At 69.7% G+C, this 22201-nt stretch overlaps 5 protein-coding genes across 9 annotated transcripts; 2 read left to right on the top strand and 3 right to left on the bottom strand.

The window, feature by feature from the left end:
* Positions 1-198: 198 nt before the first annotated feature.
* On the bottom strand, positions 199-8663 carry GOLGA7B (golgin A7 family member B). 2 transcript variants are annotated; one of them, XM_090056669.1, is made up of 5 exons: positions 8554-8663; positions 6730-6855; positions 1989-2141; positions 1565-1666; positions 199-1462 (listed from the first exon to the last, which is right to left on the bottom strand). In XM_090056669.1, the coding sequence occupies exons 1-5, from the start codon at positions 8617-8619 to the stop codon at positions 1358-1360; spliced, it is 552 nt and encodes a 183-aa protein (XP_089912795.1). In that variant the 5' UTR covers positions 8620-8663; the 3' UTR covers positions 199-1357. The 2 variants fall into 2 exon arrangements, with proteins under 2 accessions (XP_089912795.1, XP_089912796.1); XM_090056670.1 differs by lacking the exon at positions 8554-8663 and adding an exon at positions 7026-7167.
* A 953-nt stretch (positions 8664-9616) lies between these two features.
* SFRP5 (secreted frizzled related protein 5) lies at positions 9617-11297 on the top strand. Its single transcript, XM_090056664.1, has 3 exons — positions 9617-10120; positions 10346-10423; positions 10660-11297. The coding sequence occupies exons 1-3, from the start codon at positions 9628-9630 to the stop codon at positions 11001-11003; spliced, it is 915 nt and encodes a 304-aa protein (XP_089912790.1). The 5' UTR covers positions 9617-9627; the 3' UTR covers positions 11004-11297.
* Positions 11298-12863: 1566 nt separating this feature from the next.
* ZFYVE27 (zinc finger FYVE-type containing 27) lies at positions 12864-17582 on the bottom strand. 3 transcript variants are annotated; one of them, XM_090056655.1, is made up of 12 exons: positions 16356-17582; positions 16206-16276; positions 15901-16087; positions 15713-15808; positions 15197-15309; positions 14705-14853; positions 14395-14466; positions 14142-14162; positions 13746-13884; positions 13592-13638; positions 13261-13342; positions 12864-13060 (listed from the first exon to the last, which is right to left on the bottom strand). In XM_090056655.1, the coding sequence occupies exons 1-12, from the start codon at positions 16541-16543 to the stop codon at positions 12996-12998; spliced, it is 1230 nt and encodes a 409-aa protein (XP_089912781.1). In that variant the 5' UTR covers positions 16544-17582; the 3' UTR covers positions 12864-12995. The 3 variants fall into 3 exon arrangements, with proteins under 3 accessions (XP_089912781.1, XP_089912780.1, XP_089912782.1); XM_090056654.1 differs by lacking the exon at positions 14142-14162 and having other exon boundaries at positions 14395-14580; XM_090056656.1 differs by lacking the exon at positions 14142-14162.
* Positions 17583-17726: 144 nt separating this feature from the next.
* MARVELD1 (MARVEL domain containing 1) lies at positions 17727-20315 on the bottom strand. The gene is made up of 2 exons (XM_090056674.1): positions 18187-20315; positions 17727-17931 (listed from the first exon to the last, which is right to left on the bottom strand). Exon 1 carries the CDS (start codon positions 20189-20191, stop codon positions 19673-19675), a length of 519 nt encoding a protein of 172 aa, XP_089912800.1. The 5' UTR covers positions 20192-20315; the 3' UTR covers positions 17727-17931; positions 18187-19672.
* A 460-nt stretch (positions 20316-20775) lies between these two features.
* Positions 20776-22165, top strand: AVPI1 (arginine vasopressin induced 1). Of its 2 annotated transcripts, XM_090056665.1 has the most exons (3): positions 20776-20935; positions 21221-21578; positions 21660-22165. In XM_090056665.1, the coding sequence occupies exons 2-3, from the start codon at positions 21259-21261 to the stop codon at positions 21808-21810; spliced, it is 471 nt and encodes a 156-aa protein (XP_089912791.1). In that variant the 5' UTR covers positions 20776-20935; positions 21221-21258; the 3' UTR covers positions 21811-22165. The 2 variants fall into 2 exon arrangements, with proteins under 2 accessions (XP_089912791.1, XP_089912792.1); XM_090056666.1 differs by lacking the exon at positions 20776-20935 and having other exon boundaries at positions 20946-21578.
* Positions 22166-22201: the final 36 nt, after the last annotated feature.

The raw sequence follows: 22201 nt of genomic DNA, 5'->3' as shown, positions 1-22201 counted from the left end.
CCTGCCCCTGCCCTCCTTGTGCCCCTCCCAGCACAGATCTGGGGCAGAGAAGGGGCATCTGGACCACCCCTATTCCAGCTTGTGGGGCTGGGCCTCCCCGGCCCCCTGGGAGCCCGGTTCCTACCTGCCCCCGGGCCAGCGACCCCAATACCCCCCTCGACCCTCCCCGCAGCTGCAGGAGGACGCGGCAGCGGTGGCTGGGAGAAGCAGGAGGTTTATTGTGGCACAAGGTGTAGCCGGGTGTCCCCACGGGCACGTGCCCCAGCCGGGGAGCAGGGCCAGGACCCCCGCACCCGCCTGGTGACCCCTCCGGGGGCAGTGTCAGCCCAGCCCAGGCCCCCACGTCCAGCCCTGGCACGGCCCAGCTGCCCCCCCAGTCCATGATGGGCTGGGCACTGGCCCGGACCCCTCCCAGCCCCCTCAGAGCACTGGCGGGGCAGGGGCAGCCCTCAGGCCATGCCCGGCTGGACAGCGGGCACTCCAGTGCCAGGGAGCCCTGGGCCGTGCGGGGCAGGGCAGTGGGGGGTGGGGGTCACGCCTCCCCCTTCCTTGGGGTCAGCACTTCACCTTTGACCTTTCATGGGAGCACACGGACAGATGGATAGTGGGACAGACCCCGGGGTGCAGTCTGGGCGGGGGGAGGGGGTGGCAGCAGTCCTGCCGGGGTGGGCACGGGGCAGAGACGGGGTCATGCAGGGAGGGCAGGGCAGGGCAGGCAGGGCTGGGGCGGGCAGGCGGACGTGCCCCAGGCTTCCCCCTTCCGCCCCAGCCCTGCCCCAGCTTTGGCACTGAGCAGCCAGACACAGCGTGTGCGTCGGGGCTGGGGGGCACCATGCTGGACAGGGCACGCACCGAGATGTGGGGAGGGGGTAACGCAGGCCCTCGCCCAGCTGGGCACCTACGCGAAGAGGCCCCAGGGGCCAGGGCCACGGCTGCGCCCACTGCACCCCGGGCAGGGCTGGCACGGGGGGCAGGAGCAGAGCAGCAGGGAGGCAAGTGGGGGCCCATCCAGGGCAGGGCATGCCCCCGGCATCAGAGCCAGCGGCCCCCGCAGATGCCTCCTCTGCCCCCTCCCCGCCCAGGCGGGGCCTGATCCTGGCAATGTAAGGGATCAGGTGCCCGGTGGGGCTGGGAACGAGGGGATACAAGGGACTAGCCACTGACGCCAGCAGGTGCCAGGCCCAGTGCCGGGGGGCTGCCGCCGGCAGTCCCTGGCCCCCTCCAGCCCCCGGGCAGCGAGAGGTGCCCCCGGGCTGGGGCAGAAGGCTCAGAAGCGGGTGCTCTGGTACCGCAGCCTGCGGACCTCGGCGCGGCCTTCGTCCCGGCAGGACAGGTTCCTGCAGGGACTCGCTGCCAGTCACCGCGCCCCCACGCCGCCCCCGCCGCCCCCGCTGCTGGAGCTGGAGCTGGAGCTGCTGGAGCTGCCACTGCTGCAGCGGTCCTCGTAGATGGAGATCTCGATCTGCGCCGCACGGCTAAGGACGGACCCCCGGGCTGGGCGGCTCCCCCACCACTTGCCCAGCCCAGCCCCCCGCCCCGCAGGGCCCGGTGCCCGGGAGGATACGACCCTCATGCCGCGCTCCAGCGGGTCGGTGAGCAGCAGCCCCCGCGGCGCGTATATCTTTTCATTCTGCTCCTGGATGTACTTGGAGATCTTCTTCAGCACCTGCCGGGGCCGCAGCACGTGGAGCAGGCCGCCCTGCAGCCCCCAGCCCTGCCAGCCCGGGGGCCAAGGCACCGACCCCCGGCCGGCCGAGCCCCCGCTGCTGCGCCCCGTCCTCCGCCCAGGTCCCTCCACGGCCAGGGCCGCCCCCCAGCCCCTCCCTCCTGCCGCCTGGCCCCCCGTGCTGCCCGCTCTACCCACTGGGCAAGGCTGCCTGTTGAGGCAGCAGTGATGTGCCGGATTTCACCCCTTTGGCAGCCCATCTGCCTGGCGCCCCTGGCCCTGGCTGCCCCCGCGCCCCCTGCCCCGCTCCGGGGAGCCCGACCTTCTCGTAGTGCGTCTCCATGCAGAGGAAGATGAAGTAGGCGGTGGCGCAGGCCAAGCAGCCCTCCAAGTAGGAGCTGCCCCCAATCTTCTCGGCCTCAGCGTAGTAGTTGTTGAGGGTCTTCACCGTCTCCTCGAAGAGCTGGCGCTCGATCTGAGGGGAGGGGGAGGGTGGGCGAGGGGCGCAGGGCAAGGGCGTGGAGCCGGGCAGCCCCACAGCTTCCCTCGCCCCGCACTGCCCCAGCCTTAGGGTCAGAGAATCAAAGCCGTGGGGACCCGCAGGGTCACGTCCAGTCCAACCCCCGCCTGGGGCAGGATCAGCCCTGTCCAAACCAGCCCAGACAAACCCCGTGTCCGACACAGTCCCCCCTGCCCCTGGCATGCAGCGGGGCCGCAGCCACCAACGTCCTGCTACTGCCGGGGGGTCACGGGAACTGCAGAGATCCCAGGCCAGGCCGAGCCCCGCTGCAGAGGAAGGCAAACCCCCAGTGCGACCAGTCTGGGCAGGGGGAAATCTTCACCACGTGCTCCAGACACGGCTGCTCCCAGGTGCTCCCTGCCCAGTGTTTATCCAGCCTCCTCTCAAACACTCCCAGCAATGGAGAGCTCACCCCTTCCCTGGCGTCTCTCCCACGGCTGCCCTGCTCTCACGGTGCCCAAGTGTTTCCCGGTCTCAAAATAAACCTGCCTTGGTGCCACTTCAAGCCACTGCTCCATGTCCTCATCTCTGCAACCACAGGACCGGCTTTCCCTCTTCTGTCTGGCAGCCCCGCATGTCCTCCTCTCTTAAACACCCTTTTCACACGCTGAACGTGCATTGCCCAGCTCCTTCAGCCTCTCCTCCCAGGACTTTACCTCCCAAGCCATTGATCATCATGTTGCTGCCATTGGACCCTCTCTGTTTTATTGATGCAGCCAAAACCGTGTTGGCCTTTTGAGCGGCTGCATCACAGGGCAGAGTCGGCTCCACCGGGACTCCCAGCTACTCCTCTGCAGGGCTGCCACCCAGCCAGGGGTCCTCCATCTCCTACCTGGGTTGCGATCCTTCTTCCCCAGGTGCAGCACTTCACGTGTCAGCCTTGAGCTTCAACCTGCAGGCTCCAGCCCGGCTTCCCCTTGTAGCAAGAGCCTTCTGAAGTGCACTCCTGATGTCGCTTAGGCAGGCCTCAAAGGGAGGATTTGTGCTGCTCTGGGCGCTGCATTTTAAACACGACGTGGAGAAGTCGGAGAGCATCCGGGACGGGCGACAAAGGTGATCAAGGGCTTCGAAGGCAAGTCCAGTGAGGAGGGGCTGGAAGAACTGGGCACATGAGATGCTGGGGAGGGAACACGAGAGCAGCTTGCAAGTCCCTGGAGGGCTGCCACGAAGAAGAGGGAAAGCCCCTGCTCTCTCCTGCCGCACAGCAGGATGCGCAGCAAGGGCCTGGACTTGCAGCAAAGCAGCTTTAAACTGAAGGACTTCAAATAACACGATCATAGACAACAAGGGCTGGAAGGGCTCTTGGGGGGTCACATCTAGTCCAACCCCCTGCTCCAAGCAGGACCAGCCCCAAGATCATCCCAGACAAGGCTTTGCCTACCTGGGTTTTGAAAACCTCCAAGGATGGAGCTTCTCCCACCTCTCTAGGGAGCCTGCTCCAGAGTTTTACAACCCTCCTACCAAGCAGATTCTTCTCAATATCCAACCTCAACTTCCCTTGCTGCAGCTTGAGCCCATTGCTCCTTGTCCTGTATCTGCCCCCACTGAGGACAGCCCAGCCCCATCCCCTTCGCAGCCCCCCGGCAGGGAGGTGAAGGCTGCTATTCAATCCCCCTCGGCCTTCTCTTCTCTAGACTGAATCAGGCCAGGTCCCTCAGCCTCTCCTCACCAGTCCTGTCCCCCAGCCCCACAACCATTTCCATTGCCCTCCACTGGGCTCTCTCCAGTGTGTCCACATCCCTTCTGTCGTGGGGGCCCACAGCTGGACACAGGACTCCAGATGTGGCCTCCCCAGTGATGAATAGAGGGAAGAATCACTGCCCTCCACCCGCTGGCACCGCTCCTGCCGATGCAGCCCAGGATGCCGGTCTCCTGCTTGGCACCGAGGGCACGCTGCTGACTCCTGTCCAGCTCCTTGCCCCCTGTCCCCCCAGGTCCTTTTCTGCAGCGCTGCTGCCCAGCCCATCCCCCCCGCCTGCCCCGGTGCAGGGGATTGCTCCCGCCTCAGTGCAGGACTCTGCACTTGTCCTTGTTGAACCGCATGAGATTTCTTTTGGCCCAGTCCTCCAATGTGTCCAGGTCACTCTGAATCCTAGCCCAGCCGTCCGCCATATCTATTACTCTCCCCAGCTTGGTGTCACCTGCAGATTTGCTGAGGGAGCATCCATCCCATCTTCAGGTTGCTGATGAAAACCTTGAACAAAACCAGCTCCAGGACTGACCCCTGGGCACTGCACTTGGTACTGGCTGCCAACTAGACATTGAGCCATTGATCACGAGTCTCTGAGCCCGATGCTCCAGCCAGCCAGGTACTCTATCCACCTCACAGTCCAGTCATCCAGCCCGTACTTCCTTAGCTCTGCAAAAACGCTGTGGGAGACCGTATAAAAAGCCTTGCTAAAAGCCAGGTACACCACATGCACGGGTCTGCCCGCATCCACAGAGCCAGCCACCTCCTCGCAGAAGGCATCAGGTTGGTCCCCTGGTGAATCCACAATGACTCTTCCTTGTCCCCAAAATGCTCCAAACAGTCCTGGCTTGCCTGTGCACTGCTGTATTGCCTTCCGAACGGAGGTCAGGGGGATTGAAGTCCCCCGTGAGAGCCCCCATGATCAGGGGACTCCCAGGAGCTGTCTGAGCAGGGAGGCAGTGGGGGAGATGCCAGGGAAGGTGTCGACTCTCCATCACTGAAGGTGTCTGAGCAGGGGCTGGGCAAGCACTGGGCAGGGCAGGGCAGGGGCTGGGCTGAGAGCAGCTGAGCCTACAGCGGGCTGTGAAGAGCCGCAGTTGGAAGCCAGCCCCCCTTGAGCACATCTGGAGATCACAAGAAGACCTCTGCAACGCAGCGCAGGAGGAAATCGGAGGGGAAGCAGAGCCCCACACCCAGCCCGGTTATGCAACAGGATTAAAGAGCAGTGACCAGTTCGTGGAGGGGGAGAGGTGACAGGCAGGGCACTGCTGGCTCTGCAGTCGGGAGGCTGTGCAGATCCTGCCTGATGTCCCCAGGCTGTGGGGCAAAGTGGATGGGACTGGTGCTTCCCAGGCTTTGGGGCTCTGCTGGCTGCTTCATGGGGCCAGGAGGTGATTTTTTTCCCCTCCTGTTGCTGCAGGACTCAGGGTTTTCCCTTCTTGCTCACCAGCACCGGATGCCAGCTGCAGCCCAGGCTGGGGATGGGGCTGTGCTGCGCCAATGCTGCTGCGGCACCAACCCCGTGGGGTCCTGGCTGGAGGGTCTTGCCCCCCCCGCTCAGCTTAGCCCTGCACTGCACTGGGGCAGGGAGGGATTTCCCCCCTGCTCGGACTGGTCGTGCTGGGGGTTTTTGCCTTCCTCTGCAGCGGGGGCACGGCCTGGCCCTGGGCGCTCTCAGTGCATTTTAACAACCACCTCCTGACCTAGCAGGCACAGGGCGCAGGCTGGGCTTATTTCATAGATTTCATAGACATCAGGGCTGGAAGGGACCTCGGGAGATCATCGAGTCCAGCCCCCTGCCCAAAGGGCAGGAAGTCAGGCTGTCATCCCCCTGCTCTCCCTGGGGCCAGTCATGGCACTCTGGGTGCCAGGGGGCACTTGCCTGGCAGCCAAGCAAGGGCCGTTTGTGCTGCTTTAAGGCCAGCGGCTCTCCCCACTTCTAGACCCGGGATGCCCTCGGTAGAGCCCAGGCCCCCTGGGAATATGCCACCTCTGTGCTTCCCCTCGGGCCTGGACTACAGAAAGAGCAGACCACGTCTCCTGTTGCAAAGAGCCCAGGTGACACAGCCGGGCACACCCTGTGGACCCCACCTGACACCTCTGGGCCAGCCTCATGCATCAGGTGCAGGTGTTTGCACACCCATTACTGCACTGCCCCCCCAGCCCCCAAAAGGGATCTCACAGTGCCCCAGCGTGGCCCAGCTCCCCGGAGGGAATCCTGGGGCTGGACCCACCCTCGCCTGGCCTGCACTAGTCAGGGCTGATCCTGCCAGGAGCCAGGGGTGGGACTCAATGTGGCCCCCTGAGCAGTGCTGGGAGCCTAAGAGGAATCTGCATGGCTGGGGCAGTGTGGCAGCATGGGGGCTGTATTACCCTGGGGGTGGCACTCGTGCTGCGGTAGTGCTGTGTGTGCATGTGCGTGTGCATGTGAGTGTGTGGGTGCATGTGTGTGAATGCATGTGTGTGTGCATGTGCGTACACATGCATAGGGGTGTGCGCATGCATGTGTGTGAATGCATGTGCAGATATGCATGTGTGTGCACGTGTGTGAGTGGATGCATGGGTGTAAATCCATGTGCGTGTGTGTGTGAATACATGTGCATACGCGCATCCGTGCACCTGTGTAAATGCATGTGCAGGGGCATGTGTACAGGCACACCATGTTAACCCTTTCTTCTCTGGCAGAAAGCACAAGAGAGCGTTGAGCACCTGGCTAGCCCCCAGCACATCCCTGACCGCCCACATAAGCCCAGCCCAAGCCCCGGGCCGGCTCACCACGGCCGGCTCCTTGCTCCCTGGCAGAGCGGGGGTCCGGGGGGGCGCAGCAGGGGCAGGCAGCACGAGGGGACCTACCCGGCTGTCCAGCTCCGGGGGGAACTTGGTCTGGAACTGGCACATGGTGCCGTCGCTGTAGTCGCGCTGCACGAAGACCTTGGTGGCCAGCGAGGCGCTCCGCCGCAGCTCCTGCAGGTTGTGCACCTGGGCCGGGCGGCGGGGCTCAGCGGCGGCCGCGGGCCCCCCCGGCCCGGCCCGCGCCTGCCCCCGGCCCCGCAGCGCGCCTCCGCTCCCCGCCTCCGCCCGCGCCCCGCAGCGAGGCCCGGCGCGGCCCGGCCCGCACCAACCGCCGGCCCCGGCCCGCGCGCCCGCACCTCGGTGGCCATGCTGCGCGGGGGCCGGCGCCTGCTCCGCCGCTGTCCGCGGTGCTGCCGGCTCCGCGCGGCCGGAAGGGGCTGGAGCTGCGGCGGGCGGGCGGGGCCGGGCTTGGTGCGGGCCGCGCCGGGGCCGCGGTGCGGGGAGTGCGGGGCGGCCCCGCGGCGGCGCGGCCCGCGGGACTGGATGCGGGGGAGGAGCTGCGGGCGGGGCGGCCTGAGCCCGACCCCGCGGCCCGAGAGCGGGCAGGCTGCGGGGCGCGGGGCATCGGCCCCAGGGCACGGAGCGGCGGGGGCACCTGCCAGCCTCTGCCCTTCGCCTCCCGGAACAGGCCCCCGCCGCACTGCGCCTGGCCCCAGCCCGGGCCGCGGGCCGCGGGGCGCGGGGCGCGGGGGGGCGGGGGTGGTGCTGGCGGCCCTGGCTCCTCTTCAGAGCAGCGAGGCCGGCAGGGCCCAGGTGCCGCGGGCCCGGCTCGGGGCCTGGCGGGGCCTGGTGGGGCAGTGGCGCCCCCCCCCCGGTGACGCTGGTGACATTTGGGGGCTGCAGGAGATGAGCTGATGACCTTTGCAGGTGCGTGGGAGGCGGGGGGGCAGCTGCACCTGCAGGCCCGGCTGCGTGCCCGGGAGCTGGGGCAGCGCCAGGCAGAGCACCCCACCCCCGGCTCCAGCCCGGGCCGGGCCGGACATGGAGGAGAGGAGCCGGCCCCGGCACCCACCGACGCAGCCCTGGGGCTCGGGTAGCCGGGGGCTCCCCCGCTCCGGGGGGGCCCCTGCCTGGCAGCAGGAGCCTGCTCCCCCACGGCCACTACGCAGCGAGCGCAAGGGGGGCGCGGGGACGGGCTGCCGGAGGAGAGGAGGCACCAGCCGGCCCCGGGCCCGGGACGGTGCCGTGCAGGGGCTGCGGGGTCCGGCCCCTCCGGGGCGCGCACCCAGGGCCGAGGCAGCCCCGTGGCCCCAGGCCTCGTCCCTAGGCCCCGGGCACGGCAGAGCCCGGGCAGGCAGCCTCAGTGGGGGGCGGGGGGCCGGCTGGAGCCCAAGGATCGCGGGCCACAGCCTCCGCGCACCGGGGGCCGCGTCTGGCCCTGCCCTGCGGCCCCCAGCAGCAGGACAGGGCCAGGCTGCACGCCCCTGAGGGAGGGGACACGGGGGAGCCTGGGGCGCGGGACATGCACAGCCCTGCCGGGCACCCGAGACAGGGCTCGACCCCAAGTCCCACTTGTGGGGCCACGATTGCAGCCCACGGGAGCCCAGTGAAAACAGCCCGGCCCCGAGCGCCCCACACAGCAGGGCCCAGCATGCTCCCCGCACGTGTCTAGGTCAAGCCGGCCAGGGCTGAGACAGCACCGGTCACCGCCGGGGCCGGGGCCGGGGCCGGGGCCGGGCCCACGGAGCGGGGGGGGAAGCAGAGACCAGCGGGGCCAGAGGCGCCGGGGCAGAGACTGCACCGCTGCCCCCAGGCCTGAGCTGGCCCCAGGACTGCGCCGGACCACGCCACCCCTGCCTTGCCCAGGGCACCCGGGGGCCCTACCTGCCTGCCCCGGTGGCCCCCGGGTGAGGGCGCCGCGCTGGCCCCCGCGGAGCCGGCCGCCCCCATGGGCCCCGGCCCCCGCTCGCCGTGTCCGGCGCCGCTCTCCCAGGGAGCCGTGCGCACCCGGCAGGACGGACAGGCACAGGTGGGGCCGGGCCGCCGCGGACACCGCTTCCCCCCCGCTGCCCTGCATGGCGCTCGGCCCCCCAGCCGTCCCGGGAGGAGGCAGCCCCCATGCGCCTCCGGCCGCCCCCAAGGGCACGGGGTGCCCGGCCCTGCCGCGGCGGTGGAGAGCCCTGCCAGCAGCTCCCCTGCTCTAATGAAGGCGTCGTGACAGACAGACGGGGCCCGGGGCCAGCTGGCAGGAGCACAGGCGGCTGCCGGGTGGGGGCGGCTCACGGCTCCTGGTCTGGGTCAGCCCGGGCTGGGCCCAGGACGGAGCCGGCGCGGCCCTGGAGCCCCCGCGAGCACCAGTGCCTGGGACGCAGCGCCCCTGCGGAGGCCCCGGTGCGGCGGCTGGGGCCCACGGCACTGCTCCTGCCCTCGCCGCCGCCCGGCTGGGGCCACACGCGCCCCCGCCGCCGCGCCACACGCAGTCCGAGCCGAGGTGCCCCCCGGGGTCTCTGCACCCCAGACTCAGCCGGGGGAAGCATGCTCCAAGTTGCACACCCACGAACATGCATCCACTGCCAGGCCTGCCCTGCACACCCCCGGCTCCTCCGTGCCAGACCCGTCGCCAGCCATCCGCTCCGCACTCGCAGCCAGCGAGGCCGCAGCCCGGCATGGGGAGACCCGCACTCTCCCTCCGGACGCGGGGTGACGAACGTGCAATGAGACCAGCCCGGGCCCAGCTTGTGGCCCAGGCCCAGCGCAAGGGCCTGGGCCCCAGAGCTCTCGCTGCCCACGTCACGTCACGGGGAGCGCGAGCGGCCGGACGGCGCTGGGAGGAGGGGGAGCCGGGCAGGCTGCCGGGCTGGGCCGGCCGGAGGGCGGTGGGAGGCGCGAGGGGCCGGAGCGGGCAGCGGCGACTCCACTCCCCGCTGCGCCAGCCCAGCGCCCAGCACGCCGGCGGCCATGGGGGGCGGCCCGGGGCTGCTGGCCCTGGCCCTGGCCCTGGCCCTGGCGGTGAGCGGGGCGGCGGGCGCGGGGCCCGGCCCCGAGGCCTACGGGCGGCTCTCGGCCAAGGCGCCGCAGTGCGTGGACATCCCGGGCGACCTGCAGCTGTGCCACGACGTGGGCTACGCGCGCATGCGGCTGCCCAACCTGCTGGAGCACGACTCGCTGGCCGAGGTGAAGCAGCAGGCGGGCAGCTGGGTGCCGCTGCTGGCCAAGCGCTGCCACCCGGACACGCAGCTCTTCCTCTGCGCCCTCTTCGCGCCCGTCTGCCTGGAGCGGCCCGTGCCCCCCTGCCGCTCGCTCTGCGAGGTCGTGCGCGACGCCTGCGCCCCCGTCATGGAGGCCTACGGCTTCCCCTGGCCCGACATGCTGCACTGCGCCCAGTTCCCCCCCGACCACGGCCTCTGCATCGCCGTGCACTTCGGCCACGGCCAGGCCACCGCGTCCCCAGGTAACGGGGCGGGGGCACAGCCGGGGCAGTTTGGGGCCCTGCAGGGGGCGGGCAGTGCAGGTGCAAGGAGCTGCACAGGGGGCACGGGAGGGACCTGGGGCTTGACCCCCGAGGCCCAGCCAGAGCCCCGGCCCCCAAGGCCTAGCTGCCCTGCCCTGTTGGGGGTGGGTGCTGGCAGGGGGGCAGCAGACAGGCACCCCCGACAGGTGCACGTCTCTGCTGCAGTGCCCCGGCTGTGCCCGCAGTGCGAGGTGGAGCACAAGGCGGATGGCATGATGGAGCAGATGTGCTCCAGTGACTTCGGTGAGTGCCGAGGGCCGCGGGGGTGGGGGCTGGTCCTTGCCTCCCAGACCCGGGCATCGCCTTCCAGCCCCTCCTGGGGGGCTCCAGGGCCTCCATGGTCCCACCCCAGAGCAGCACAGCCTGCGCGTCTTACCCCAAGCGGCGGGGCAGGGCGTGGGCTGCATCCCTGGGGGTGCACGCAGGGTGGCAGGGGGGTTACAGCCGGGGGCCCTAAGTCACAGCCCCCGTCCCGGCAGTGGTGAAGCTGCGCATCAAGGAGGTGGTGCAGGAGGGCGCGGAGCGGCGGCTGGTGGCGGCGCCGAAGAAGAAAGTGCTGAAGCTGGGCCCGCTGCAGCGCAAGGACACGCGGCGCATGGTGCTGCATATGCGCAACGCGGGTGCCTGCCCCTGCCCCCAGCTCGACCACCTGGGCGGCAGCTTCCTGGTGCTGGGCCGCAAGGCTGGCGGGCGCCTGCTGCTGCTCGCCATCTACCGCTGGCAGAAGCGCGACCCCGAGGTCAAGTTCGCCGTCAAGTTCATGTTCTCCTACCCCTGCCCTCTCTACCACCCACTGCTGCTGCACAGCGCCCAGCACCGCTGACCCCCCACCCCATGCCACCGGCCTGCCCCGGGCCTGCGCCCCCCCAACTCCCGGCGTCCTGCGGCCTCATCCCCGTCACGGGCTCCAGCGCCTCCCTGCCCCACAGCGCACTCACAGGGCCTGGCCAGAGCTGGCTCTCAGCCCCCCATGGCCCCCTGGCACCTGGGGGGCAAGCCAGGCCCTGGGCACAGCGCACCCCACTGCATTGCCCCCCATGAGAAGGGCCCAATCCTTAATACAGAGGGGAGCTGCCACTCGGCCCCCACCCTCCATTGCCCCCCCCCACTCACCCCGTACCCGCCACTGCAGTAAATTCCAGCTCTGCGAGACAGGTTTGGCTCCCTGCGCTTCCTCGGCAAAGGCACCGGGTGGGGGGAGTAGTGAAGGGGCCCCGGGCCCTTGTGCGGGGTGGGGCACAGCTCCACCCAGGCACAGGGCACCCTGGGCAGCCCCTGCTCCTGGCATGTGGGGCTGGACCAAGGTCCTCCAAGGGACAGGGCAGCAAGACAGAGAAGACCCCACAGCTGCTGGGAGGGCAGGGGCCAAGCTGCTTCCAAGCCCTTGCACAGGGCAGCCCCACCCCAGCTGGGGCTGGGGTCCAGCCAGGACCACCCCGGAGCCCGGCCCGGGGCCTGTAAGCACGGGGCGAGGGCAGCGCTGTTTACCCAGCACATTCCTCAGTCTCCCCGCAGCCGCCAGGCAGGGCAGGGCCAGACGGGCACATCCAGGGCCAGCCAGCATGGGAGGAGCAGCCGGGGCTGGCAGCTTCGTGGCAGCCTGGCCGGGGGGTCAGCAGGGTTCGGGATTCCTGGGAGCAGGGTCCCCCCCCCAGGCTCCCAGCTGCCTGGGAGACCAAAGCAGCTGGGCCAGGCCTGGGACTGCCCCACGTGCCAGCTCCAGGCAGGAGCTGCCGGGATGGGATAGACTTTCTGTGGAGCCAGCAGCTGCCCCCGAGCCCTGCCAGCCGCCAGACCCACCGGAGGGGGACGGCTGCCACATGCACATCCTCCCCTCAGCCCCTACACAGGGTCAACCCCAGGCGCCGCACCCTTCAGCCCGCAGCCCCCACAGCGCCCGACTGCCTGCGGTCCTGGTGACGCAACTCCGGGGAGCAGCACAAAGGGAGTGGATGTGTCAGCCCCCCCCAGGGCTGCAGCAGCTGGACTGAACAGATGAGGCAGGGGACACTGAGGACCCCCACACCCTCCAGGAACTCTGCTGCCCCCCGCACAGGGTGGCAGGGCAGGGAGACGCAGCAAAGGGGGCCCGAGGCAGCTGCAGCATCCTCCCATAGCCCCCACCCCTCACAAGCCCGGCAGACACAGGAGCCAGCTCCAACTGAGGGTTTTATTGGTCTCAGACACGCTAATACATTAATCTTGGTCCAAAGCAGCAGTTGCAGACAGGCCTGGGGAGGGGAAGGGGGTCCAGCCCCAAGAGTACCTGCTCTGGGACCCAGACAGCCCCAGCCTTGATGCTCTGCACTAGGCTGGCTCCCCCGGGGGGCAGGACTCCTGAGTCCCATCCTGGCTGGGGGAAGGGAAGGGAAGGGACCCAGTGCCCAGCAGCAGGTTCCAGGCTAGACCTGGAAGAGCCCTAGGGACCGCCTCCCACCCCAGCCACAGAGATCACAGACCCCACCCAGGCTCAGCAACAACAGAGCCCATCTCTTATTCACGCCCTGGTCCCATCTTGGCCTAACAGGGCTCAGAGGATGCTGGGGGAGCCCAGCCAGGCAGGGTGAGGACAGCCCAGCTGCCCCCATGGCTCCGCTCAGCACTAGGCCCGCTGCCCCCACGCACCTGAACGGAGCTGCCAAGCCAGCACCCACGGCACTGCCCGGCCTGGGGCGGGGATGGCTGCAGAGCAGCAAAGGGCAGATGCCTCCGGCCAGACGGCAGAAGCAGCAGCCACAGGGAGGCCAGGCCAGGCCCCTGCCCCACCCATGGCTGCAGCAGGTGCTGGGCAGAGCCGGGCAGGAAGCACTGCGCTTCACTTGGCAAGAGCCAGGCTGCAAGCCGCACACACGAACACTGTCTCCCGCTGCGCCTCCGGAGCTGCAAGGGGTGGCCGTCACACCCACTGCCCCATTGCTGGGAGACCCCTCCCTGGCCCTGCCTGCAGCCATGGTTCCCACCCCCAATGAGCACCCCTCTGCTCCCTCCCGGCCTGCAGGGCAGCAGCAACCAGAGAGATGGGAACAGCAACAGAGCTGCTCCTGCCACCAACCAAGTACCCCCGCCCACCATGCACTCACCTGTGGCTCCCATGGAAGACTTGAGCACCTTGTAGGAGCAGCACCGGGAGCAGAAACTGTTCCCACAGTTGCTGCAGCTCCGCTGTGGACAGACACGGGTGAGACTTGGGAAGGGTGGAGCCGTGTGAGGCAGAGAACAGCCCAGCCTTCACCAGCAACTGCAGGTGGACCTGAGGCTGAGCTACTACCCCCTTCTTATGGAGGGGCCCCCAGACCCTGGCAGGACTGAGGCCTAGCTCAGAGCTCAGGGTCCAGCCCTGAAGCTGCACCAGGCAAGCAGAGGCCTCCCCACCAATGCCCTACCCAGGGCTGGGGGGCACCACAAACTCACCCTTTTCTTAAGCACGGAAAAGGTGGCAGCACAACCGGTGCAGCTCCCTGCGGAGACAGCACAAGGTCAGGCTGGGAAAGTACCCAACACCCAGTCCCAACCCTGCAGTGCCCAGCACCACCTCCCCAATGCGCCCTGACCACTTGCTGCATACCGAAGTTGTTGGAGGGGCAGCGCTTGCGCAGGCGCTCGGTGAGGCGTGACACCTTGCTGCGGATCACCTCATTCTTGCTCAGGAAGCCGTTCTCCGGGAGGTCAAACTCTACCGAGCACTGCGAGCTCTCGTCGTCCTCCTGGGGGCACAGAGCAGCTCTATGGGGCCAGGCCAGACAGTACCCATGGGCAACTCCAGCCTGCCCCTGTCCAGCCCACCACGTGCTACCCAGGGGGCAGAGGCTGGGGCGAACCAGTGCTGCCCGGAGCCAGGAGGGCACAGGGGCAGCCTGGCACCATGCACAAGATGCACCCGCAGGGCCAGAGCAGGAGAAGGGGACCAGCCCAGGTGCACCGCGGGGCTGTGGCCGAGCACGCAGGGCCCCGCGGTACTCACCAGGCCCAGCAGCTGGTTCTCCTGCTCCCGCAGCATGGGTCAGAGAGGAAAGGCAGAGATGGGTGGGGCAGCAGTGGGCGCCAGCACATCCCCCAATACCCGGATGCACATGCCTGAGGCAGCAGCTGTAGGCCCAGCTCACTCCTGGCATCACCTGCTGCCAGACCTGGAGGCAGGTACAGCACCCACGCTACCCCCAAGCCTGGCACCTGCACCAGCTGCTGCTTGGTGTCAACCCACCCCACCCCCTTACCTCAATGGCATCCTTGAACTCCTCATCAGGCTCCGCCTCCTCTGCCTCCTCCACGCTGCCAGGCGTCAGGTCCTGGAGAACAGGTGGCGTCACCAGGGCCAGCCCTGCCTCAGCCCCCAGGGCACAGATGGGACCCACGCAGAGCCAGGGAGGGGAGTGCTTGGACCACCTCCCAGGATCAAGACCCTAGAGATGTACCATGCCAAGGGCAGGGACCATACCCAAGGTCAGACCAGCGGGACAGAACTGATGCCCCATGGCACAAGGGTCCCCAGGCAGGACATGCCCCTGCACCCTTCTCCACCCTCACCTCAGCACTGGTGGGTGTGGGGGTCCGATCCGGCAGGGGCGCAGCTGCCCCCGCACCTGCCTCGATCTCAGCCAGCTGCGAGGGCGAGGGGCTTTCGATGGGCCTGATGCCCAGCTGCTGCTCCACTGTGGCCTTGAACTCCAGCACCACTGTGAAGACAGCGGGTCAGACCCAGGTGGGTCCCATGCCCAGCAACCCCCGCCACAATCCCTACCTGCCCTCGTGTTTTACAGGGCAGTGGCAACTACTCAGACCCAGGCTGACAGGGACCACAGCCACCACACTACCACCCTTGAGTGCCCTACATGGGGAAAAGGTCGAGGGGTGCCTGGCATGGGGGGGCACTGCCACTGGCTCTGCACCCTGCCATGCACCTCTGCTGCCCCCTGGTGGGGGCCAGCAATGCAGCAGGGCCCAGTCCTGCCCAGGCAGCTTCCCTTCCCGCGGGCAGCCGTGCCCTTGCCTCACCCCCAGCCCCCACCGGGCTCGTACCCTGGTAGAACTCAGCGTTGCCCAGGAAGAGGCTGCTGTTGAGCAGGGCGAGGACCCAGCAGAGCGGCAGCAAGTACAGGATGCAGATAGAGCCCAGCAGCGCGCCATAGAACCTGGGGGGAGCAGGGGTCAACACCAGGCAGCCCCCGCCCCCTCCATGCAGCACCTGCTCGCAGCCCCTGCCTCCCAGGGCACCCCCACCAGGGGACTGCAACCATGTAGCAGAATGCGGGTTTTCAGAGGGCTTGGAGCAGCCTGGTCTCTCAGGGGCTGTGCCCAGCCACAGCCAGTCAGCGATTGCAGGCTGGTGAGCACTGGGCAGCTGCAGCGGATAACAAGCTAGCATCCAGGCTGCTGAAAGGACCCCCACAACCCCCATTCTGCTGACTTCTGCAGAAAGGGCGCTCACCCCAGAGAAACGAAGACAGTGGGAAGAACAAGCAACCCTGAAATACCATGTGTTGGAGCGGGCACGCTCCGGACCCACACAGCAACCCACGCGTGGGGCCAACTCACTGGGTAGAGGCAGCGGGGTCCTCCCAGTACAGCACGCGGTAGGCGGCCTCGCAGCGCCCGCACACGTGGCTCAGGAAGGCCTCCAGCTGAATCAGGCTGCGGGGAGAGCGGCGCATGAGGGGGCTTCGCTGCACCTGGCTCCACGCGCGCTCCCCCAGCAAGGGCCCGAGCCCGGCGCCGGCACTTACAAGCTCTTCACCTCGGCGATGGCCTCAGAGCGCGAGAGCTGCACCTGTGGCAGGTCCTCGCGCCGGACGCTGTGGTGCTTGCGGCGCGCCAGCTCGTGTGGGGAGAGGCGCACGCGGCACGTCTCCTGCAGGTAGCCCAGCAGCGCCGGCAGCGCCACCAGCGCCGCGCACAGCCCATACCAGGCCGCTGCAGGCCCCGCACCCACGTCAGCCCCGCCGCAGCAGCCCCGGGCTCAGGCTGCACCCCTGTCCCAGCCCCCCCGGACCCGCCGCCCCTCCCCAGGTGCTGCCCCCCGACCCCGCACCTCGGCTGAGCGTGAGCAGCAGGAAATTGAGGCCGAGGCAGGCGAGGAGCGAGCACAGCGGTTGCTGCCACCTGCGGGCACGGAGGTCAGGGGTCAGGGGGTGGAGGCGGGCGTCAGCGCCCCGCCCCCGGCCGGCCGGCTGGCTCATACCGCAGCAGCGCGCGGGCGGCGCGGGCCGCATCCCGCAGCGGCTCTAGGTAGAGGCGCAGGCGGCGGCGCCGCGTCACGAGGCGGAAGAGGTCGAAGGGGGGCGGCGCGGCGGGGGCCGGCGCGGGCGGCGCTGGGGGGGGCTCGGGCCCGGCCGCCCCCGCCTCCGTCTCGCGCTCCGGCGCCTGCATCCTCGCTTCCGCCTGACGCGCCACTTCCGCCGGAGAAGGGCGGAAGAAGGAGCGGGTTCCGGCGGGAGGGGCTTCTTCCGCCCGCGCGTGACGTTAGCGCGCCGCCGCGCCCCCCTCAAGCGGGTAGGGCGGAAGTGGGAACCTCCCTCCGGGCGGTGCCTGGAGCCCCGCCCACTCAACGCGCGGCAGCCAACTGGGGCCGGGCGGGGAGGCTCCGCCCCTAGGGGCATGCAAGTGGCTCGGGCGCGGCTGGAGGCCCCGGGGGCTCCTCCCCCGGCCCGGCGGGGAACCGCCCCGAGCGCATAGGCCCGAAGTCGGTTGCTTACTCCCGGTTCCTTTTTCAAAGCTAGTCTAGACTTCATAAAAGCTCGTTATTAATGAACCCCCGAACTCCATTAGCCGTGCGGGGTAGCACAACCCCCACATCGAGCAGGGCCCTAAATGACGGTCACGTTAGGATGGGGTGATGGGGCAAAACACTTCTTGGGTTGCCCCAGGCTTCCTCTCCATGCCCCTGGGGAGTCCCGAGCACCCTGACCGCAGCCCTGCCCCGCCCGAAGCGCGGTGAGGCCGTGCCCGGCTGCCAACAGACACCTCCACCCCCGAGCGGTGCTGAGTACATGGACCCTAGCGCAGCGACTCCCCCCAGTGACTACTAAATACAATGGCTTGAATAAGGAACTCTTTTTGGGCTAGGATTAGAGATGGAAATCCTTCTTGGCCACCCCACGCCATGCCTCCGTGGCACGGGTGGACTCCCCCAGACATCCCTGCCCAGAGTCCTGCCCAGCCCAGAGCACAGTTTCTTCATGCCATGCTGCTAACTGCAGCCCACCATGCCCACCACACTAAGTATAATGTCTCAAATAAGGAATTCCTTTTGGACTGGGATTAGTGACAGAAATTCTTCTTGGGCCACCCCATGCCACGCCCCTGTGGCGCTGGGGGACTCGTCCAGACACCCTTGACCATGTTTTTGTCTGGCCCAAAAAACGCTGTGGCCATGCCAAGCACTGATTTACTCGCCATCTGCACAGAGATGTCCAGGGGAGTCCAGGAGGTGGCCCAAGAAGGACTGGTAGCTGTAATCCCAGCCCAAATTCCTGTTCAGTATTCGGGTCCATGCACTTAGCACAGTGGCTCATGGGGCAGGGCCCGCCCCAGGAAAGCCCTGCAGACCGGCTCAAACCAACCAATAAAGCAGGTTTATTGAGAGAGGAACTGCAGAGGGGTGAGGGCAGCAGGCGGCATGAGGTGCTCGGTGTTGGGGCTCCGGCCCCTGCAAGGGGCACGGCCGTGCTGCAGGCTCCGGGGCCCTGGGGAGGCCGGTGGCACCACAGCAGGCGGAGGGTTGGGCGCAGCAGCAGGGCAGGCGGCTCTTCAGGGCCCTGCAAGGGAAAGGTCACGATGAGCGCGGCTGCGTGCCCATCCAGGCGCCCTGCCCCTGCCCCCCCCCGTGCCTGCTCTTTGCACCACAGCACCCGCAGCCTCCCTGGCATGGTGTCCGCAGCCCACCACAGTGCCCCGACCTCGCGGGCACTAAGCGTGACCCTTGTGGGGCTGCGTGGAGGCTGCAGCCCGGGGGTGGCACAGCCCCTCCCCACCCCCTGCCCTGCCCTGTCCTGCCCACAGACAGGCCTCACCTCAGGCCTCACGTGCTCCATCAAGGCTCCGGTGCCACCTGCACCACCTCCCTGCAGACGCCATGCGAGGTCCCAGCAGCGTGGGGGGGGCGCTGGCTGCAGCCCGTCATGGGCGCTGGGCGGCACCAGGGCCTCCCAGGACGAGCACCTTCCGGCACGCGTCAGTCCAGGCCGCGCCATCTCCCGGCAGGGCAGGGCGGGGGCAGGCCATGCCATGCTGCCTGGCCGGGCAGGTACAGTGTGGTCCTTGCTGCCAGGGGGGTGCTGCGGAGCAGGGGGTTCCCAGCGAAGCCTCTTGTGCTGGCAGGGTGATGCCCACTCACACGGACCGGAGCGCTGCCACTGCCAGCCTGCCTCCGGCCTTGGCACCGCGGCTCGCAGCTCCAGCACGGAGGGCACAGCCGAGCCAGCTGCCCTCCGCGCAGGGGCTGGCTGCAGGCCCCAGGACCGCCCTGCCTGGCACTGGGCCCATCCCAGCACCACCCAGTGAATCAGCGGGCACTGGCTCCGGAGGGGGGCCCTGCCAGGGAGCCTGGGCCCGGAGAGGGAACTCTCAAGGTGGAGCCTGCCATCCTCCCTCCCGGCCCTGGCCACATCCCTCGCTCCCCACCCCTGTTCCCCGGCTGCCAGCCCCACCCCGGAGGCGGCTGCATTTTGGCACTGGGGGCTGCCCTCGGGAAGCAGGCATGGGCCAAGCTGCCCCAGCGCGGGGAGGGTTGAGGGGGGTGGGAGCAGACCCCCATGTCTGGGCACTGGGGTGCTGCGGGAGTGGGCAGCGGATCCTGAGCCTGGGGCTTCTCCGTGGCACCAACAATCCTGGTGGGAGGCATGAGGGGCCCGGGAGGGGGCCGGATCAGGGCTGCGCTGGGGGGGCAGAGCCCAGGGCCAAACCTGCCCCTGCCTGCACCAGGCACAAGGGGCCAGCGGGACAGAAGAGCCCCCCAGCCCTGGGGCCAGCACCCACCTCTGCAGCGCCTGCAGGGCCCTGGACGCTTCCACCTTAAGCTCCGGCTGGATGCTTCGGCTGGGGCCAGCCAGTGCCCGCCTGTCCATCCCTCTGGCTGGTGACCGGAGGCGCTGGGTGGGGCAGGGAGGGTGTGAGGTCCCGCTGGGGCGCCGTGCTCTGCAGGGGCGTCCGTCTGTCCCTGGGGGGGTGGGCAGAGGCCCAGGGGAGATGTGCTTGTCTTGAGTGGAGGGTCGTACATCCATCCACATGGGCAGGGGGATGGGGGTCAGCACGTCGTCCCGCCACGGCGTGGGTTTCAGTGTGTCCGTCCATCCGGGGGGTGTTAGCAAGTCCGTCTGTCCAGGGGGTGTCGGCGAGCGCGTCCAGGGTGGGAGGTTTGGTGAGTCCGTCTGTCCGCAGTGGGAGCGCTGGTGCATCCCTCTGTCTGGCCGTGGCGGGGGTCCGTGCGCGTGTCCGTCGGTCGGTGCTGAGGGGGTGCCGGTCGGGGAGGGGGCGGGGGGCGCGTGCGCCGCAGCGGGCTCAGACGATGTCGCGGTGGCCCCGGCAGCGCCGCGCCAGGCACCAGAGGCCGGAGAGCAGGTAGAGGCCGGCGGCGATGCCCCCGCAGACGGCGGCGCTCAGGTAGGCGCGGTGCAGGCAGGGCTGGCTGTAGCCGGGCACGTTGCAGTAGCTGTAGCGCTTGGCCTTGTGGCCCATGATGCCGGCGGCCGCCGCGTAGAGCCCGGTGCCCAGGACCAGGTCGTGCAGCAGGTTGGTGAGCAGCCAGCGGGCGCCCAGCACCGGCACCAGGGCCCAGCGGCCCAGCAGGCTGAGGCCCAGCAGCGCCAGCGTGAGCAGCCAGACCAGCACGGCGGCAAAGAGCGCGAAGTGGGCCGCCCCCTCGTACTTGTGGGCCGCCACCGTGACCCAGAAGGCAGCGCCCAGCACCAGCTGGCCCAGGCGCAGCGGCCCCAGCGGGCTGCACACGAAGGGCCGGTGCAGGCTCAGGCCGGCCCGGGGCGCGGGCGGCGGGGGCACGGCGGCGCCCGTCCCAGCCATGGCTCCAGCAGCCACTTCCTCCCCTCGCAGCCGCCCAACATCTGGCGCCGACGGATGCGCTCTGCCTGCGCGGGGCCTCTCCCCGCTCGCGGCCCCTCCCCGCCCCTCGCTCCCCTGGCACGGGTGCCCGGCCTCCACTCCCGCGGCCGGCCCCGCGCCCAGCCCCCGCGCCCCCAGGCCCCGCCTCGAGGGCAGCTCCGGCTGCACCCCAGGGGCCGGCGGGCACCGGGGGGGGCTGGGTCGCACTGCCCCTCCCCCCGCGGGTGCACCCCGGTGCCTCGTGGGGCAGATTCACCGGGGGCTGGGGCGCCCCTGGCCGCCCCCCCGACGGAGGGTCGCCCAGGCCGTGCGCCCCCCCGGGCTGGCATCGACCCGGGCCCGAGCCCAGCCGCCCGAGCGGGGGAGGGGGGAGTTCGGGGTCCCGGGGTCGAGCCCCGCGGGGGGTCTGGCCACGTGCCCCCCCGGTGCCCCCCATTTATGCAAGCGCCCCTCCCCCGCCCGCCATTGACGTCACTGGCCCGGGGCCCCCGAACGCCACGTGTCCCCCCCCGGGGGAAGCCCGGCCACGCCCCCTTCCACCGTGGCGGCTGATTGGCCGGGCGGTGTCTCAACGTTCGGCTCGGAACGCTGGCGGCCAGCGGCAGACGCTGATTGGCTGCGCGGCGCCGGCGGGTGCTGCAGCACGGCCCGGCCGGGCCACGGAGCCCCGGCCCCGGCCCCGGGGCAGCCCCGCGCCGCCGCCAGGTGTGTGCCGCGGGCCCGGGCCCCGTCCCGAGCGACCCGCGGGGCCCGGGCGGCGGCCCCGATCCGGACCCCGGGCGGCACCGGCAGTCCCAGCGGGCCGGGCCCTGGCTCCGGGAGCGGATAAACAGGAAGGCGCGGGCGCGGGCGGCTCCAGGGGGAGGGGGCTCTTGGCCTGCCCCTGGGGTGGGGGCAAGGGTCACCTTGGGACCAGGGCTGGGGGTCAAAGGTCACCTGGGGGGGGCCGCTGCCCCCCAGTCCTCATGCCACGTCCTTCCTGCCCCGCAGCCCCCACCCCGGCGGCCAGAGAGCTGCCCCCCCACCCCATGGGCACCCCGGCCTCGGTGGTGCGCGACCCCCCGGCGGGGTCGGCACCGGCCCCCCGCACCCGCAAGCAGGCAGCCGCCAACATCTTCCAGGGCGTGGAGCTGCGGGAGCTGCGCCGCCTGTTCCGGAGCAGCGGGGACAGGCGGGCGGAGGAGCGCGCCCGGCTGGTGTGGGAGCAGGCGGGCGAGCGGCGCATGGCCCGGGCACTGCACCAGCTCCGGGCGCCACGGCGGAGTCGGCGGCTGCGGGCGGCCCGCCTGGGCCCGGCGGACGAGGATGGCGTCGGGGCGCTCGCGCTGGAGCAGCTCAGCGGCCTGCGGTACGGCACGGTGTGGGCCGTGCTCCCGGTCGGGGGCCCCAGCCCCGACGCCCCTCACATGGGCTCTCTGCTCCCTTGCAGGATCGAGGACGGCGGCTCCCCCCACGCAGACCCCGACAGGGCCAGGAGGCTCAGCCCAGACCAGCAGCATCCCGCCCCGCGCGCGCAACCTGCCCAGAGCCGGCGCCCAAGGGGGCTGGGGTCCGGCTACCTGCACCAGCTCCGGCGCTGAGCGGAGCGGGCTGCGGCCCCTGCCCAGGGAGCGCTGGAGGTGGGAGGGAGACGGCCACCCACACCCGGGGGCGGATGAGTGCAGGGACTCAGTGCCCCCTGCTCCTGGAGGGGGTGGGTGAAGCTCCAGGCACAGATGCCACCTGGCTCCATGCCGGGATCCCGCCCCCCGCCAACACTAACCTGGGCCCACGGGTCACAGCCAGGAGCTGCCCGGGCCCGGACCAGGGGGCAGCCGAGCTGGGCCCCATTGTGGGGGAGCCGGACCACACAGCCCCCCAGCCGGCCCCGGGAGGAGAAACACTACAGGTTATTTAATGCCTTGAGCTGAGTATTTAATAAAAGCCTGAGCATTACGGGCAAGGGGCCTGACTCTGTGGGAAGGGGGCCCA

The sequence above is a fragment of the Crocodylus siamensis genome, chromosome 7 (assembly GCF_052110815.1).
Source record: "Crocodylus siamensis isolate JL-2025a chromosome 7, ASM5211081v1, whole genome shotgun sequence".
Classification (NCBI taxonomy): Eukaryota; Metazoa; Chordata; order Crocodylia; family Crocodylidae; genus Crocodylus; species Crocodylus siamensis.
The sequence above is the reverse complement of the archived record's forward strand: the minus strand, read 5'-3'. Positions and strand labels throughout refer to the sequence as shown.